General features: G+C 42.7%; 1 protein-coding gene across 9 annotated transcripts in view; it reads left to right on the top strand.

The window, feature by feature from the left end:
- The window catches only part of MORN1 (MORN repeat containing 1), a 301,250-nt gene that overhangs the window by 130,692 nt on the left and 152,226 nt on the right, over window positions 1-18,332 (top strand). Inside the window, exon 11 of one of the 9 annotated variants that reach the window (XM_075604861.1) lies at window positions 60-281. The exons of the other annotated variants lie outside the window; for them this stretch is intronic. Within the exon in view, the coding sequence (XP_075460976.1) occupies window positions 60-253 (194 nt within the window). The 3' untranslated portion in view covers window positions 254-281. Of the gene's footprint in view, window positions 1-59; window positions 282-18,332 lie in introns of those variants that run through there. 9 annotated transcript variants of the gene reach the window in all.

Below are 18,332 nucleotides of genomic sequence, written 5' to 3'. Positions count from 1 at the left end.
TTTGCAGGAATATATACAATTATACAATAAATACTTATTCGGTATTTGTCTTTCTATAGTTTCGAAAGAGAAAGAGGAGGGGGAGCCCCCTCTTGTGATGCTAGCCAGGAGCAGACTATGCCTTGATATAATTCATCAACATCTTCATTGCAAAAGACAGTTTATGAGACTCAGGAATCCAAATGTCCAATATAATAAAGCACACTCCCATACACATGCCACTAGCCTATATAGGTATATCTTTGTGTTGTAATCTGGGTATTGTGCAGGACTGATCACATGAATGAAGTAAGGTAAGTTACTCACTGCTGACCTTGGGGGATTTCCTGGTCCTGTCGGCGTGCTCCTACCCAGGAGTATCTGTAGAAAGTAATGGAAGAAACGGCGGTGCATCTGCTGCTGCTGCTGAAGATAAATAGTAACCCAAAAACTGGTATCCCACGTGAAACGCGTCAGAGTGACCTTTTTGGCTGTTTTTAATGTGCCTACAATAAATTTTTGCACCTAGATCTTTGCAGTTTGCAGTTTTTGGGTTACTATGTATCTTCAGCAGCAGCAGATGCACCGCAGTTTCTTCCATTACTTTCTATAGTTTCGGTCTGTAAACCAAGTGCCTATGGCCTCTATTCAATACATGGTGTAGCAATAAGCAGATGACTTTACAGCATACTAAATAATTGTCTGGTCTCGAAATTTACGTAATGTCCTACACAGAATAATGCCTGGGACATAGTGTGTTTAAGCGCGCTGAGGCGTGCTCCTGCTCTGCCTCGACTGCTGAAAATGGGGCTTTTCCCTGTCCTTGCAGGCGAGGCAATGAGCGCGCTCTGGGGGCGGAGCGGAGGCGTGTCAGGAGGCGGAGCGGGAGACGGGGCTAGTCCCCCGTTCCCATCCACTGGGAGCGGTCACGTGACCGCTCCTCCGCTTCCCCGAGCGGCAAATTTCAAACCTGCCTGTCTCGGCAACGTTTCTCAGCCTCCGCACGCATCAGCACGCATGCGGAGGGAGAAACTATAGCCGCGCTGATGACAGATGCAGGGGCTTTGTGCATCTGCTCAGCGCGGCTCATCCCGCCTCAGCGAACTTAAAACTCACTATGTCCCAGGCCTAAGTGTACAAGGAGAGAAAGAAGATGCCGGGGTTTACAATAAATGTCACATGGATCCAATTAAAGACACTTTAAAAAGTCATATATTTTCTGTCCAGTAAATGACCTTAAAGTTCCTGTTGCGATGAGAGAAACACCTCAATCATTTAAGAACTTCAAAGTTTGCATTTCACAAGGTCTACAAGGAAATCCATACAGGTAGGTCCCACATTTAAAAATAAAAAAAATGTCAGGTATCCTTGAAGGCGCTAAGGCCGAGCTCATGGTGGCGGCGTCGCTACGTGCGTGCGCTTGCATCCACGCGCACTTCAAGGACTCTTACCTGATTGGCTAAGGTAGTTCCTCAAGTGCCCGCGGCACTGCGCGTGTGGACACAGAGACATTTTGCCGCCACGATAGAAACTGAATTTTTGTGCTGTTGTAGCGTGACGTCAGCATCACTTGAGCTGGTTCAGTCAATGAGGGTGAACCAGCTCCGTGATACATCTTTGACACGTTTGCCACGCCCCCAATCACCGCGAACCATCATAACTCTGTGCCCAGGACATACTTGGAAACTAGAGGTAACTCAATGTATTACTTCCAGATAAAAGATTTTATAAACAAAAAAATAAACCTATTTCTAAGGTTTGGAAAAAGTTGAGTAGACAAAAACCTTGTTAAACTGAGGACATCATCTGTTTATGATGTCACTTTATATATTTGTAAATTAATCTTAAACCTGTGATATTAGTGTTTAGTCTTTTTTCTGTGCAGCCAAAGGTTAAATAGAAATGACAAATAATAACGGGGATAAGGTTGTTGGATGTAATTCTGAGTAGATGGTATTGTGGGGAATTTTGAGGACCCACGTGTATTTTAGCAGAGGGACAGGTACACAAACAGCTTCAACACGTTTAATAAATTTAGGCCCAAATCTCATCTTGTTCGTTGTTGCAATAATAAAATTCCAGTCCGCCCTTTTGAACGCTTTTTCTGCGTCTAAAGTTAGGAGTGCAAAGGGTGTACTTTTAATCTTTGCAAATGTAATGATTTCAATGACTCCTCTTGTGTTGTCCCATGCTTGGTGCCCAGGGATATCCCCATCTTGATCAGGATGTATTGTATAATAGAATTTAGAATTGCCAATGAGTTTTGGACACCAGCTCCCACAATCTTGAGGGTCTTTCCAATTTGTATGTATAATTATTGTAGAAGCTTGCAATAATGAAGGGGGGTTAGGAAACTCAGACTGTAATGTGTTAAAAAAAAAAAAAAAAAAATATGCGACTAGAAATACTCTATATGCTTTGTAGTAGAATTTACACATCTGTCTGAGCCCAGAGATTTGCCACTTTTCAAAGAGCTTATAGTTAAGAGAACCTACTCCCTTATAATAGAAAATTCTTACAATACGAGGACCTTATAGAGATTACATTTTTCAAGATAATGGTTTAAGAGTTTTGCATGCAACCCTGGTGGAGACCCGGGAGGTAGGAGACTATAGAGTTAAGCATAATTTTCTTCAAATGGCTTTAGTTATGGTCCTACGATTATATGTAATGAGACTATTTTTAAGCCTTAAAGGTGATTCCTTAGTTCTAATTCTCACTTTGCACAGTTGCCACAGTTCCAGTGGTGAATAAATGAAGAAAGGAATATGGATATTTTTCAAATGTAACTCTTAAAAATACATTTTAATCCAAATAGTAATACTGTATACTGTAACAGGGCTGGAAATATCTTACACTTGATAGAGTGCAAAGGTAGGATACTCCTATTCTAAGAAGTTCAGGCGGAATTTGGCACCATTCTTTAGACATTATGGAATTGTGTTACATGAATGTGTACAGCAAATACTCAAATATGTCGAGCTGTCATAAAGATTGTCCACCAGTAATAGTAATTATTCATTATGTCGTCAAAAAGATTACAATTGTTCATTTGTATACAGGACTAATACATTGGTATTCTCTAATTCTTGGAATAGGTTATCAACCCAGTAATAAAATGTACAAAGTGTATTGTAAACTCTCATTTACCATGAGCGTGCTGTGTGAGATTAGTAGGCGAGTGTGAAAGGGACGTAGCATACTCAAATTGGGAATCGGTTTGCAGAAGTTTTAAGGCAAAATAACCATCTGTCCCAGAGGAATAAACTAATTTTATATATTGTGTGACATAAACCCTTTCAAAGGTGAAACTTTCAGCGCTCTTCACATGTATTTACTGTTTTGAAGAATATAATTGCTTATATAAAAATGTAGTTACAATCTGATTTATAAATAGGTTACAGTAAAAAGACACTGGCTACAGTTTTTTTCGTGAATAACCCTCACAATGAGTCACTTCACTTTTTACGATGTTAACTAGAGATGTGCGAATACGCCCAAATCTGTTTCCTGGATTTTCTTGCATTTCCCCCCCCAAAATTAGTTTCGCGGTGTAAAATACGCAAACGGATTTGGTCGTTTCTAATCTGCGTGGATTCATCAAAAACAGCCGCTGGATACAATCCATTGGGCGGATTCTTCAAAATCTGTTAACGGATTGTTTAATCCGCGGATTGGATTTTACAAATCCGTGTACGGGCTGCGGAATCTGCGGAGTGTATTGGTGATAATAATAGTACAAAATCTGCATAACGCAAATCACCCTTTTTGAGAATGATCCGTGGAAATCTGCGGACCGAAGAAGCCGACAGATCCGCTGCGAATCCAAATCCACCCTAAAAATGTGCCCATCTCTTGTGTTAACACATAATCCCCTTTGAGATCCCAAATCTTCGTCTTGAATGACCTGTAGAACATAGCCTTAGTTGGCTTGTTGTTTGAGAATGAGAGGAAAAAATGTGTAATGCAGTGAACTTCTAATGCATTTTATTTATTTACCAGATTTAATGAAAAAAAGAAGTCTCAGTATGATGATTCGTAACTCCTCATCCCCTAGGTACAATATTCCTTGAATTTCTGGTTGAACGAATAATAGTTTGCATCGCCTGAGTGTTCTGCTGGTAACATGAAATAGAGGTAGCATTATGAATAATATATTATCAGAAGAAAATAAAAAAAAAACAATATATATTAGTTTCTTGAGAGGAAATGCAAAACTTTTAATTGCATAGACCAACTGATATTATGACTTGGCAGTGTTTGCATTAATTTTGGTTTGGGTCAGTCCTGAGTTTAACCTGTAATGGCAATACACAATGTTTTCTTGCAGATAAAGGTAGGCTGCATTGTTTTTCAAACTAGTAACAGTATATTGAACATGCACGTGTACAGTACAGGATCTATATAAAAAGGAAGACAAAAAATTAAATGATTGAGTTATTCATCTTCTTAAAGGAGCAAGGAGGCAGCCATATTTGATTTGTGATGTCATGTATGGTACTTGTATAGCAAGGCCCCGCTTTTCGGCGATCCGCCGATACGGCGGTATCGAGAAGGGGGCTGCCATGTCTGCGCATGCACAAAACGGGCCGGTACGAGGTCACACATGCGCAGAATGAGGGTTTTTCCGAGGTTACGCATGCGTAGAAGGGCGAATTGCCGGTCTGTGCATGCACACACACCGAAAATCGCCGGTTCTGCTGTCCACCGATTTTTGCTTTGCGGCAGGCCCTCTGAACGGAACCCACCGCATGCCCGGGGCCCTCCTGTACTACGAAGTGAGAAGCTGGTGTTCTGAAATTCATTGCATATCCTTTTTACTTCTGCTTTTTGTGGAACAGCCAAGCCTTTTTCTGCAACCATGTAAAATGAAAGGAGGAAAGGTCAGGTTTGTGCTGTTCCTAAAGAAGCAGAAGTCACAGTAATGAATTTCAATGCAGCATTTCTGATACATGTGCAGCCATGTATTCTTTTTGGCTACTAATCTGCCCTGCCTAACACATAACCCTGGTACAAGCACAGGCAGGGTTAGAATTAATCCGGGGTTTCCCCTACAGTAAGCAGCTCCCTTGAGTGATGGGGGGTGGAACTAGGCCCGTGTTCTGCCCAATCAGGGGCTCAGAACTGGGACCCTCCCCCGGGGTACTTAAGGGGCTGCACAGCCAAATATAAGGGGTTCTCTCCCATGACAGAGAGTGAGTGCTGGGAGTGTGGAGTCAGGGCTCTGACCACCTTCCATCCTCTCCATTAGGGGAGTGGGACAGCTACCTCTCATCCCACCAGGGGGTGAGGGAAGAGCAGAGGATAGACCCTTGGGGCCTCAAGCCTTCTGGGTTGATTTCAGGGACCATCCAAAGGCGGGAAGATAATTGAATCAGTTATATGCTGTCTTCTTTGCTGTTGAAGAATAAAGTGTTCCAGTTATTTGATATACCCTGCCTGAGACTGCAATTTATTAGGGGGAGTATCAGAAGAGAGTTCTCCTGCAGGGATTGCGGCGCCTCACCAGTGAGAAAGAACCAACCATCCCCCCCAAAAGCCTGTCCTGTCTTCCCCATTGACACCGGTGGAAACTTAGTGCTTCTGTGAGCCAGCAGGTAATCAGCACAACACACTGTGTAATAGTGACATCTCCCAGAGGGTGGGGGAAAACCTGTTACACATGATATCACAAATGAAACTTGGGGGCCACCTGACCCACATCATGGATTCTGCCTGCCCTTAAAAGGATAGTCCCCACTCCCCCTTGAAACGTACAAATTGCAGTGACACATTTAAGGGGTTAAATATCAATGCGTGTTGCATTTTTTTTTTTAAACCAATATCCGACACCTATGAGCATTTCATAATGTTTAAAGTTAATTTGTAAACATGGTGAGATGAGATTTGGGAAAGGTTTGATTTCCTCTGATTACTTCTTTTTGTGTGATATCAATGTGTGCACAACAAGAGTTCGTAAAGGTAACCCCTTCCACCCCTCTCTATCTTACATTTATTGACTCTCTAATAAGGACAGGTTGGGATAAGTGTAGAGGAAACTCTTGATTGACAAAAGGCCCAGAAAAAAAGTCTGAGCAGAGTAAAAAGTCTGAGCAGAGTAAAAAATTAGCAGAGATGTCATGATTTCGGGAGGTCTCGAGTTTACCCTGCAGTCCCTTAACAACCCAACTCCCAACTAATCTGACACAGACTCCAAAATTGGAGTAAAATGGCGACAGCTTTTATTTGAGAACATACCAACAGCGTCAGATTGCACCCACATGTGTTTTAATTCACTGGCATCTTATAAAAGCCCAAGTCCAACAGCCATACCAGCCTAGCAGGAGATATATAAATTACCGCAAGCAAAACCAGAAGATCATCAACAGACCGGCTGTGGTAGCCACAGCCCAGCAACACTTTCCCCAGCTTAGTTTCAACTTCATCACTGATCCATCCTTCACATGTGCAATCTGAACACTACCCGGTGACATATCGGTCAGTGACTCAACCTCCTCAAAATGCAACCCGCCTTTCCATTCCCCATATACATCCTGCAGAAAACCTAGCTAACAAAACCTCTGGCTCCCATACCTGGAAAAGGGTCCCCACTAACCCATCTCTACCCCACCAACCCTGGCAGCCCTTAAACAAATCCCAGGGGGCTACTATAGGTCCTAACTACCCTGCCAGAACCACCTACCCCGGACCTGACTCCAGCCTCTATACCACCCCCCACCCCCAAGGATGCCCCAACCTCCCTAAACTACCTCCCTGTCCCCTTAAAGAATAGTCAGCATTCCCATGACTCCTCCCCATCACATGCCCCTCCAACCTGGCAGACCTGAACCGCTCTGCCCTCGTCTTTGAATGGGGGCGATCTGAGGACCTCCACCTCTCCCCTCTTCTGCTGGTGCTTTCCAGCGACTGCCACTCTGGAGGCCTGGGCCCTCCTTCAGGTGCTCGTGGACCCAAAAAGATCCCTGCTCTCGCAGGTTCTCTGACCCGCGATCAGTTGGGGGTATAGCTGGCCACCTCCTGGCGGAATCTCACCTCTACCTGACCCTCATAGTGTCCGCTGCTGCTGATGCGGTCACATGATCAGCCCTGGCACTGTGCTTTCCTGGATGGCAGCCAGGAGCTGCTGCTCTGACAATGGCACAGGGTTTTCCTCTCCTGGCGCCGATCCAAGCAGGTTCAGCAGCGTCGGAGGAGCACACAAATCTCTCAGACGGAATGGTAATCCTATCCTTCAGGGCCACCAGCAGCAAAAGAGCGTGAGTACTTCCTCCCTCGCCTTTTTATACCACCCAAAGCTCCCCACCTCTGTACACCATATTCCTTTAACCCTACTTAGCCTTTCCTCTGGAGCCTCAACACACTCCCACTCCTGCTCTGCCCCATCATGCCTTCATTCCTAAATGGTACAGGAAGCTACTTAAAATTGAAAATCTACAGTGATTTACTCTCTAAGGCTGCGCTTATAGTGCCCGCGACAGTGACCCAACGGCGGTAGTGACGTCACGCTACAGTTGCTGGAAAAATCAAATTGAAGTGACTTCCAGCGATCGCGACCAATCCGTCGCTTCGTCGCGCTGCTCCTACTATAAGTGCTCGCAACGGTTTCAATACATTTGTTTTGAAGCAACATTGTGTCGCTGTCGTCGGCACTATAAGCGCAGCCTAAGGCACCAGGCATTCAGAATTATAAGGTCACTCTAAGTTATATATTGCTTAGCTTTATAGAATTTTACAATAGACTTGTTGCTCTTTGTTAATGAAGTAAAGACAGGTGAACAATTTAAATTTCTCTTATTCCATATGTATTTATGCAACTTGTGTGGATGGTGGATAAATCAACAGTATTGCATGCAGCTGGAAAGATGCTTCAAGTTGGACTTTGCTTAAATTATAAGCACTCACACTTATTACAGTACCTGGACTTCTAAAAAGTTTCTGGGAAAATATACAAAACCTAAGGGGTCTATGTATCAAGGCAATTTTGGATCAAAACCAGGGGATTGTTTCCCTCCACTCATGTATCAAAGTATTTTGCTCCAATTTAGCACCGTTTTCCTTGGCTTGCTCCATAGGTAGTGTCAGTGAAAGGAGTTACACGGTGTACATATTATAATGAGATGTATCACATTCTGCGTCTCTGGACACCATTCTTTTTGCCTTTTATTTGTCAAAAAAAATTCCTCCATATCTGAAGGGGTGTAATTGTAACATACTGCCTCAGATGTAAGAAGCTCTTCTTAGGCCTGGGACATAGTAAATTGAAGCTCGCTGAGGCGCGCTCCTGCTCTGCCTCACCTGCTGAAAATGGTACTTTTTTCTGTCCTTGCAGGCGAGGCAGTGAGCGCGCTCTGGGGGCGGGGCAGAGGCGGAGCAGAGGCGTGTGAGGAGGCAGAGCAGGAGGCGGGGCTAGTCCCCCGCTCCCATTGGATGGGAGCGGTCACGTGACCGCTTTCCCGAGCGGCAAATTTGAAACTTGCCTGTCTCGGCAAAGTTTCAGAGACTCCGCACGCATCAGCACGCATGCGGAAGGGAATACTATAGTCGCGCTGATGACAGATGCAGGGGGTTTGTGCATTTGCTCAGCGCGGCTCAGCCCGCCTCAGCGAGCTTGAATTTACTATGTCCCAGGCCTTACATACAGTATGCCGCAGCTCTATTCCAAAAACCAGATCAGTCTGTCCAAGCACACTTTTCAATAAGTTAATACATAGAACACTTTGCATTCTTATAATTTGAGGTTGCCACATTTACGTTTTTAAAATACGGGATGCTAAAATCCAGTAGGAAAATTAAATTAAAATCCAGACATTTCAAATATGTTTTCACGACAAAAACACACATTGTTTCTCTTCCCCCCCATTCTGTCTCCTCCCCCATCTCTTTATTGCCCCCCTCCATCTCTGCCTACCCACACTCCACCTCTCAGATCCCCTCCTCCTCACAGCCCCCACCTCCTCCTCTCAGCCCCTACTCCTCCTCACAGCCCCTCTGTTCCTCCTCCTCCTACTCCACCTCACAGCCCCACTTTTCCTTCTCATAACCACTATTCCTCCTCGCAGCCTCCTCTCCTCCTCCTCCTCACAGTCCCCTCCTTCTCCTCCATGCCCCCTCCTATTCCTCACAGCCCCATCCTAGACCCCTCCTCCTCCTCACAGCCCCCTCCTCCTAGCCCCCTCCTCCTCACAGCCCCCTCCTCCTAGCCCCCCTCCTCCTCTCCTCCTACAGCCCCCCATCTCCTCCTCCTTTCCTCGCCCCCTCCTCATCACAGCCCCCCTCCTCCTCATCACAGCCCCCTCCTCCTCATCACAGCCCCCCATCTACTCACAGCCCCCTCCTCCTCTCAGCCCCCCTCTCTTTGAAAGTCCTCAGTCCCAGTTTGCAGCACTTACCTGTGGAGTGGAGCCGTTCTGGCGGCAGACAACAGGCGCTGTAATTGATTTCTGGGTCATACTGCTGGGACGGAATTCGACTCTGCTGCTGGAATTCTCTGTTGCTGCCCACCGACTGCTCCTCCGAAAATATGAGACATTTAAGTGTCCTGAAAACGGGACGGGCTAAAAAAAAAAAAAAAAAAAAAAAAAAAGGGACAATCTTGTGTATACAGAATGCCTGGCAACCCAAATCATAGTTAATCAGCAGTTTGATCCTACAGTCCTTGTTAGACACCATGCAATGCACATTTATTTCCTTTTAATTTAATTGAGAAAATTATTAACTAATTCTGGTAAAATTATTTATAAACACAAGTATTGTAGATATCTTTGGACTGCAAAATAATAAAAACGAAAGGTATGCATCCCAAAATAAGCACCCACACAGTTGTTAGAAGGATGCACAAAGTTAAAAATCCCCAACATGTAGGGGTGTTTTTTACCTTCCTGTATCAGGGTGTTTTTTTTTTTTTTTTTTTACATATTCCAGCTTGCCCAGTTGACAGCCTACTCAACGCTCCTTATCCAGGGTCCCTAAACATTGGGGGACTAAGATTGAACCTCAGGGTTGCCACCTTCTACTGAAGAAAAATAAAAAAAAACCTTACTTGGTGTGGCGAGGTGCAGCGGCGTCTCCCGGCATCCTGCTGCAATTCCCCTTCCAACTGCAGTGAACATGGCTGGCGGCGTCAAAGGACGCCTCGTTGCTATGGCAACCGGACGCTACGGGACGTCATGATGCTATGCGGTGCAGTGTTGCTGTGGCAATGTGACGCCGCATAGCGTCATGACATCACGTAGCGTCGGGTTGCCATGGCAAGGCGGAGTCATTTGACTCCGCTTAGCCATGTTCACTGCAGTGGGAGGGGAATTGCAGGAGAATAACGGATGCCGCCGCCGCCGCACACCGCACCCCGCCACCACCCGGAGATTGTCAACGGCAATCAGTACCCCGGACGTAAGTGCCAGGCGCCCGGAGTCTCCGGGTCAAACCCGGAGGGCTGGCAACCCTGGGAACCACCAGTTCAAGTAGATTAAATAATATATTTTTTAAAGTGAACAGACAGAACGGCTACTTTAAAGATCAGCAAGGGAACTGCTGCTGTTAAACACAAATTGGTCAACCACAGTTTCATAGACCCTACAAGCACAAAAAAAAGAAAACAAGAGAAAGAGGCATGGGCTATGTAATATAATATGCCATGGTGAGTCATTTTATAAGAAATGTATCTTTACAAGTCCCCGTAGTCCTTACAAGAATTATGTGTGGTGGAGCCTAGTTGAGACATAAGTGGTTTAGACGTCAGTGGTAATTAGTTAAGGTGTAATTGTTTCTGCATTCATTTATGACCTACCATCTTATATTCCATTTATGCAACGGGACTTAGCTTTTTTTGGTTTTATATTTCCGGTTTCCATTCATTGAAACTCAGAAGATTCTGCTAATTGATACAGCTTAGGTATTGAGTACATACTGTAATAACACAGTGTGTATACATTGGTTTATATTTTACTGTATAAGCAGCTTAGACAAACATTTTAACAACACATTTTGCTCCATTTTTATATTATAATACAGGGTATAGCATGTGGAAGCATGAAATAAAATTGTAAATTCACTTCTGTTCATTTTATATTAATAAAACATCTCAACATTTTCTTTTTCAGAGCTGGTTTTATACTGTCATTCTAGGCTTGCTATAAATACAATAAACTAATTAGTACACCTGTAAGAACACAAATGCCATCCGTTCTTCCTAGCAGGGTAATTGTTTGCTTCAAGAATATTATTCTTGTATTTGTTTTTGTGAAAGGGGTTCTTTACACATCTACTTCATTTGCTTTTCCTCCCCCATGCCAGACATTGTGTCTGAGTCACAATGAGCACCACCTACTCCCTCTGAACTGAGTCACAGTTTTGCAATCACTGTCAAGAAGTACAATAATGCTTTAGAGAAAACAATTCTTAATACTGTTGTAGCCATGGCTGGTTTCTGGCTACCATTCTGCCCTCGCTGGCATACAAGTCCTGGTAAGAGCAGGCAATGCCAGTACTAATCATGGGTTTTACCCACACAGGCAGTCCCTTGAGTGACAGGTGAGGAGGTGTGACTAGGTCTGTGTTCTGCCCAGTCCTGGGTTCAGACCTAGTACCTTCCCCCTACTGTACTTAAGGGGAGGTGCAACCTCAATACACAGTATAAGGGCATTCAATGCGGTACTAATGCTGTAGAGTGGTCCTCGCGGTTTGGCAAATACTACCATAGCTTCACCAATGACCCATAGTTTAGTCCACAAGACCACAAGAGTGTGCTTACAACACATAGGGGCTTATTCTAGTAGCTTTGATAATTGACTTATCGCCAGGATTGAGCACTTCTTGTGCGAGTTTGCATGTGTAGCTATTCAGAAAGCTCTGATAACATGCCAAACTGGCAATCTCAAATTGAGCGCTTGCTCAAAAAAATGCTCAGACTCACATTTTTTTTCAATATTGAGTTATTCAGGTTGCTTCCATATGCACATCGCGACTGCAACTCGCAGGTTCTGATCTAGCCAGCTGAAGGGTGGCGAGATGGGATTCACGATGTGACTCTGAAGAAATGTTTTTATTCTTACTACATCGGATTGAAGCCAGGTGTCTCCGGAGCTGAACCGCATTAATTTATGTCTTGGGGACCCCCTGCTTCCCGAGTTACAGGCCCCGGTACACGGTGCAGGTATCTCCCTACATTGTTTAGATGTCCCGGTTGTCACGGGAGACCAGGCCATTTACACCTTTTTACCAGAATTATGCATTGAGCAAAACAAGTTAATGAAATAAATTGTAAATGTATTCACAGGAAAAGGCAAACACACAATGTTACACAAACTACAGCAAAAAGACACACTTACTTGGAAATTGGGGTGAGAACCTAGACTCTCCTAGATGCAGGGAATCCTATCCCTGATAATGGTTGCAAAACAGGACAGAAAATATTCCAGGCAGCTTTCACTGAAGCAGTCCTTTTCTTGCTGGAGACTTACAACTGGAAACTTAGAATCTGAGAATCTTAGAGGATTGGAAAACTATGAGAGACCTTGGAGAACCTTGGAGAACACACTATCTAATGGGCGCAAGGAGTTATAATACCTCTGACTTTCATTAAAACAATACTATAGCCCAATTCAAAGCGTGAGAAAATTCTCCGCCGCCAATCAGAGACAAGCTGGTAGACCCAACAGGGTTACCTGGAAATCTGAATGAACCCAGGGGCATGGGCAATTTGGCACCTCTGGCCCTGGTTTCCTCAATGCCACCTGCAGTGACAGGCTCCTGCTAGTCTTGTGGGATCAATGGAAATGCAAAGGGTGTCCATTGATCTCAGGATGTGGATACTTGATTCCTTTCCTACTGTCCAAATGGTCTTGACACCTTGGTCATCCTCTGCAGCTTTCATCTCCAGATGTCCTGCCAGACCTCCTGGCACCACTTGGTAGCACAGTGGCCTGTCAGAGCATTGGTTCTGAAAGTCCCAGCTCATTTTTGTGCACAAACAGATATGTTTTAAAACACACTGTTCCATAAAATATACACTTTAAAAATATCCTAAGTCTTTTGGTTATGAGAAATAGAATAAGAAGCTGCACGTTATTTCTTACTAGCCATATTCTCCACACTCTATACAATACACTTAGGACTGCACTTTTAAAAGTCCCCTTATAACCTTGTAGATGATTGGAGCACCTCAGAACCACTATACAGGTTCTGGTTGACCTGGGCATTTACTGGGTATCCCCATTAACCTAGGAACCCTTTGACTGTTTCAGGGACACCTCACATACCTATGCCCCAGTTACATTTCTGGGCTGTGCTGAAGAAGGGACCCCTAGTGGTAAGTCGCGCAATCATTTTCAAGAGGAGATATTGCTGAGACAATGTGTCTACATGCAAGCAACTCTGGGCCCTGACTAGATAGACACAATCTGACAACACTTCCCTCCCCCCCCCCCCCCCCAGAAACTCATACCACAGCAATCCCTGCTTGCTGACATCCCTGGGAAGGTAAAAACACAAAAAAATATTTATTGTCTCATAATTACAGGTAATGCTTGTACAACAGTTGGGTCCACGAGCTGACACTCATGAACCTCAAAACATGGATCAGAGGTAACCAAACGGGCTTAACCTTTATTAGTGAGCCTGGCTACCTCTTCACCGTCACACCGGTTACGTGACATGGGAGATTTAAATTTTACGGGGATACTGGCACCCCATACCGGAGCCTGTAACTCAGGTAGCAGGGGTCCCCAAAGCTGAAATTAATGCGGTTCAGCTCCGGAGACCCCCTGCTTCAATACGTTGTTATTAAAATCAAATAAAAACAGTGTGATCACCTGTAAGCAGTGCAGGGAGATACAGCTCTCTCTGTGCAGCTCTCGCAGACTGCTGGGAGATCGCACGGGCAGACCTTAGAAAAATAGAGAGCTAAAGACACTGCTAAGTTGATCGGTATAGCATTTTCCTACCAAACGGTTTCTGACTTGTAATAACTCTTTCTGAATACCGTGATAACACAAATGTCAGTCCGATCAGTGGAGTAACGCCAAAACATTTGATTTGGCAGTGATAACATTGAAGCTACTATAATAGGCCCTGTAGGTTTTTACACCATGCAGAATGCAAAGAATACAAAAGCATATATATGATACATAATTTTAGGAACTATGCATTGAGTTTTAGCCCAAGCACAATTACATTGTTGAGAAGATAGATGGATCCAATGTGATATTATCACTTTATATCTGTCTCAAAGTTACAGCAGTAGCAGATTTTCATTTTTGATTTAAAAGTATATGTTATTAACATATTCTGCTCTGTATGGCAAATGCAGATGGTAGTTGTTCTGAACCAATAAAGATTTCCTACCAAGGTAGATACCGGAAAATTGTGTTGCTATGCCATCTGTGATTTCAGTAAGGAATCCAGTTTTGCATTTAAGGTTATTATTCCTACTATTGTCACCCGTGGCATGATTTTCACACACTGAAAAGGGCTACAGAGACATATTCTTGCATCTATAAATGTATTACTAGTATTGCAGTGTTATGAGTTTTCAGCTCTGGAAGGCAGTTTTAAACAGAACAGTGCTGCGGTTTTTCACCAGGGAAGAAACAGCACTATTTTTAAAGAAAAAAAAATACTATTATATTCCAGCACGGCTGAACCATTACACGTGAAGGTGAAAGAAAAAAAGACGCAAACAAATGTGACTTTGTTTTTTTGAGTCATCTCACAAATTCACATCTATTAAAGTGTAAACATTAGTGTTAAACACTGTGATAGGTGTTCAGAAAAAAGATGTATGAAATAAATCACTGTTTTTCTCCTTGGTTTCCCTTTCTGCGGGTGCAGTTCGTTTTCGAACTGCAGGTCCGCAGTACTCCAAACACACTCTCAAGGGAGCACAACCCAAAAGGAAAATAGAAATGTACAGAAATCTAATGCAGATTGTTTCTCATTCATAGGGAAAGACAGCAGGTAAAACTCTGGGTGAGATCAAATATATGCCATTTAACACCTCGTGACATCACTTGAATGAGTTGTAAGGTGTCTTCCAGCACTGAAAGGTGTCTTAGGGCATAGCACCACTTAGTAATATAGACCCATGTGCCATGAAACACTATCGGGCCTATTCACTAAGCTTCGATAAGTTCAGTGCATTGCCGAGCGAGTTTGCATTTTCTTTCCGCACTACAAAAAATGTGTGTCAATTTTACTAAGAAAAATCACACATTTTTTTTAACGTTTGGTAATATAATGCAAGATCACACTAAAGTACTTCCCCCCCCCCAAGACTTATCACACAACGTGCGTTTGCTTAAACTGCAGGCGATCGTACATTTTTTATTTATTTTTTAAATCGTTTTTTTATTGGGTTTACAAACATTAAACAACATCATTACAATACAGAAAAAAAATAGGGGAAAAAGACGCAGAAAAACATACTGTTACACAAAATAGTTTTTAGTATTGCTCATCATACTTATAATTTCAAAATTCAACACATTAACACAAATAATAATAAAAAGAAAAAACAGATAATAGCATTTTCAGAGATTAACATCCAAACTATCACCACACAGCCTCCTAACAGAATCTGGCATGATTCCCCATTCACCATCTCCCCTATCAACAATATACTATCATAGTTCCACAAAGGCGAAATTATCTGTGACACTTCGCAATCAGTCTGAGGAGACCCCAAGAGGTCTGCTCAAATGTCTGTATGATTGAATCCCTATCTTGTTGCGACATAGTATCAATAAACTTTTCCCATTTTTAAACAAAATTCTTGGTTCTTAATTCGTCTCAGCTTCTAATTTGTCCATTATCATCAATTTATTCAGATAATCGTTTAAAATATCTAAAGTGGGAGGTTCAGGCTTTATCCATTTCACCATCACTGTTTTCCTTGCTGCAAGCAAGACAATCTCTGCTAGCCTTGGGACATTGTTCCTTACATTGACCTCTTCCCAACTTTCAATATTTCCAAACAGCAAGGATGAGGGCTATTTTAATGTAGTTACCCCAATAACTTATTGTATATACTGCAGAACTTTATCCCAAAAATCAAAATAACCAGAAAATCCCACAAACAGTGTTTTAAATCTGCTCTTTGTGAGCTCTTGGTGAACTTATTTTTAGATTTCTCTATTCCCTTGTAATTGATATCGAAATCATAATAGGCCCTATGCAGTATCTTATATTGCATCTCTCTCCACTCCTCAGAAATTATCATTTTCTTAACCTGAGTTAACCTTTCGAGTAACAGATCAACTCCTTAAATTCCTGGGAAATCTTTTACCCATGTAGTGAACATTTTTCTTAGGTCCTTTCCATAGTCATTGTCCCTAATCCAATTATATCAATCTGAGATAGAATATTTGGGACTAATAAACATCCTTAAAAAAGGCATAAAAAAAATCTACATTCCCATTAGATCTGATTTATAGCTTTCCATACTCTTGCAATAATGCATTACTTGTATATGAGGGAAGTGGATGTGTTTGAGACAGTCCCATCTCAATCTACCAACTGGCCCTGAGTTCTAATCCCCTTGTCTCCCCATATCTGAAAAGAAGCCTGCATCATTCCCGGGAGAAACCTTGAATTCCCTTGTATAGTTACAATTTTGAGCAAGTATATGAAAGTCCCAATTTTTTCTCAATATTCTCCAAGTAGCCCATGTATCCTTAATGAATGAGTTTCCTCTGGCTTCCATAGGTATTTCTCTCTATTTTATTTTTAAAATCCCCAGGAGACTCTCTGGGGATACCAACTGCTCCTCTAATTCTAGACATGAGTAATAGCTGTTTTCAGTTATCCAATCTCCTACATGTCTTGCTACACAGACCATATTATATTTTCTAATATTAGGCAAATTAAACCCCCCCACCCACTCTTTCTTCAGATATAATTTATTAATAGCGATTCTATTTATCCCTTTCCTCCAGATAAACCTAGAAATTGCTTTATTTAGAAGTTTATCATCGGAGTGTTTCAATAATATTGGTAACATCTGTAGAGGGTAAATTAATCTTGCGAAACTGATAATTTTAACCATCTGACATCTGACAGACAAATTAGATCGTGCAGTTTTAATGTCAATTTTAATATGATAATAAGTGATGCCTTTCTTTGTGACATCAAAAAGGGAGGTAAAATAGCCAATCCGGTAGCATGCCTCCCTCCCTCCCTATTTGATGACATCACAGCAATTAAAAAAGGAAAGGCATCACATGGTATATCCACCAATGCTATGTGATGGCTGCCATTTTTTTTTTTGCTGAAGTGACGTAATCTTAAATGGAGGGAAGTATATACTTACTACCTGATTGGCTGGATTACCTCCCTTTTTTATGACGTCACATCCTTAAAAAAATGGAACCTGTCACATGGTACACCAGCCAATCAGATTTGGGGTGTATCATTTGACACTCAAATGTGACATCACAGGCCTTACACAAGGCCTGTCCCGTCTCATTTGAGGCGAAGAAGACCACGTGGCAACATCTCCGGCCCTTTTTGATCATACAACAGAGAAGACGGAAGAAAAGAAAGAAGACAGAAAAAAAAAAAAGAAGAAGAAAAGAATTTACAGACGTCTCTTCAATTAACAGATTATCATGGACTTCTTCACATCAGCTGTTGAGGAGCATTGAGCCGTGGGTCAAAAGATGGCGCCAGAGTAAGATAGGGGTGAAGACAGCAAAGATAAGAAACACATTGATTGTATTTTATTTAATTGTGTATTTTTTTTGGATGCCCAACGACTGCCAATGTGTTTATCTATGCCCCTTTCTGGGTATAGATAAGCACAGTGACAATCAATGCATTTTTTGGCAAATGTTTTTTTTTTTTAATTTCATTGTAATGTATTGTATTTTTTATGTTTTTTTTTAGGTTGCCCATCCACTGTCATTATGGAAATCCATGCCCATATTGGGGGCATGGTTTACTACTGTGACAATCAATGGGTTGAGGGGGTGGGCATGAGGGAAGTTGCCCCAGGGAGGGTGGTTAGCCCCTTAATTACTATAGCAGTTACTAATTGCTAAGGTGATTAAGGGGTCAGTGGCCAGTAGTTTTTTTTTTTATTGTAATGTTGCTGCCCACGGAGGACCAGGAGGATGCAGAGGACGGGGAGGAAGATGATGACGGCCTTCATCCTGGCAGGGGTAAGTCCAACTTCAATGTAGTTTATGCTGACTGGCTAATTATCCATATTATCCATATCTGGATTATCCATATCTGGATAATAGGAATTTTACCTATTACAGTGTGTGTTGTGGTTGGGGTTGGGGGTGGGGGGGGTGGATTTATTGATTTTTATTGTATTGCACTGTTATGTGTTTTTTAATGGGGAAAAGCACTATTAG

Source organism: Ascaphus truei, chromosome 6, assembly GCF_040206685.1.
Source record: "Ascaphus truei isolate aAscTru1 chromosome 6, aAscTru1.hap1, whole genome shotgun sequence".
NCBI lineage: Eukaryota > Metazoa > Chordata > Amphibia > Anura > Ascaphidae > Ascaphus > Ascaphus truei.
Note: the sequence above shows the minus strand (reverse complement) of the source record. Positions and strands in the feature narration are given on the sequence as shown.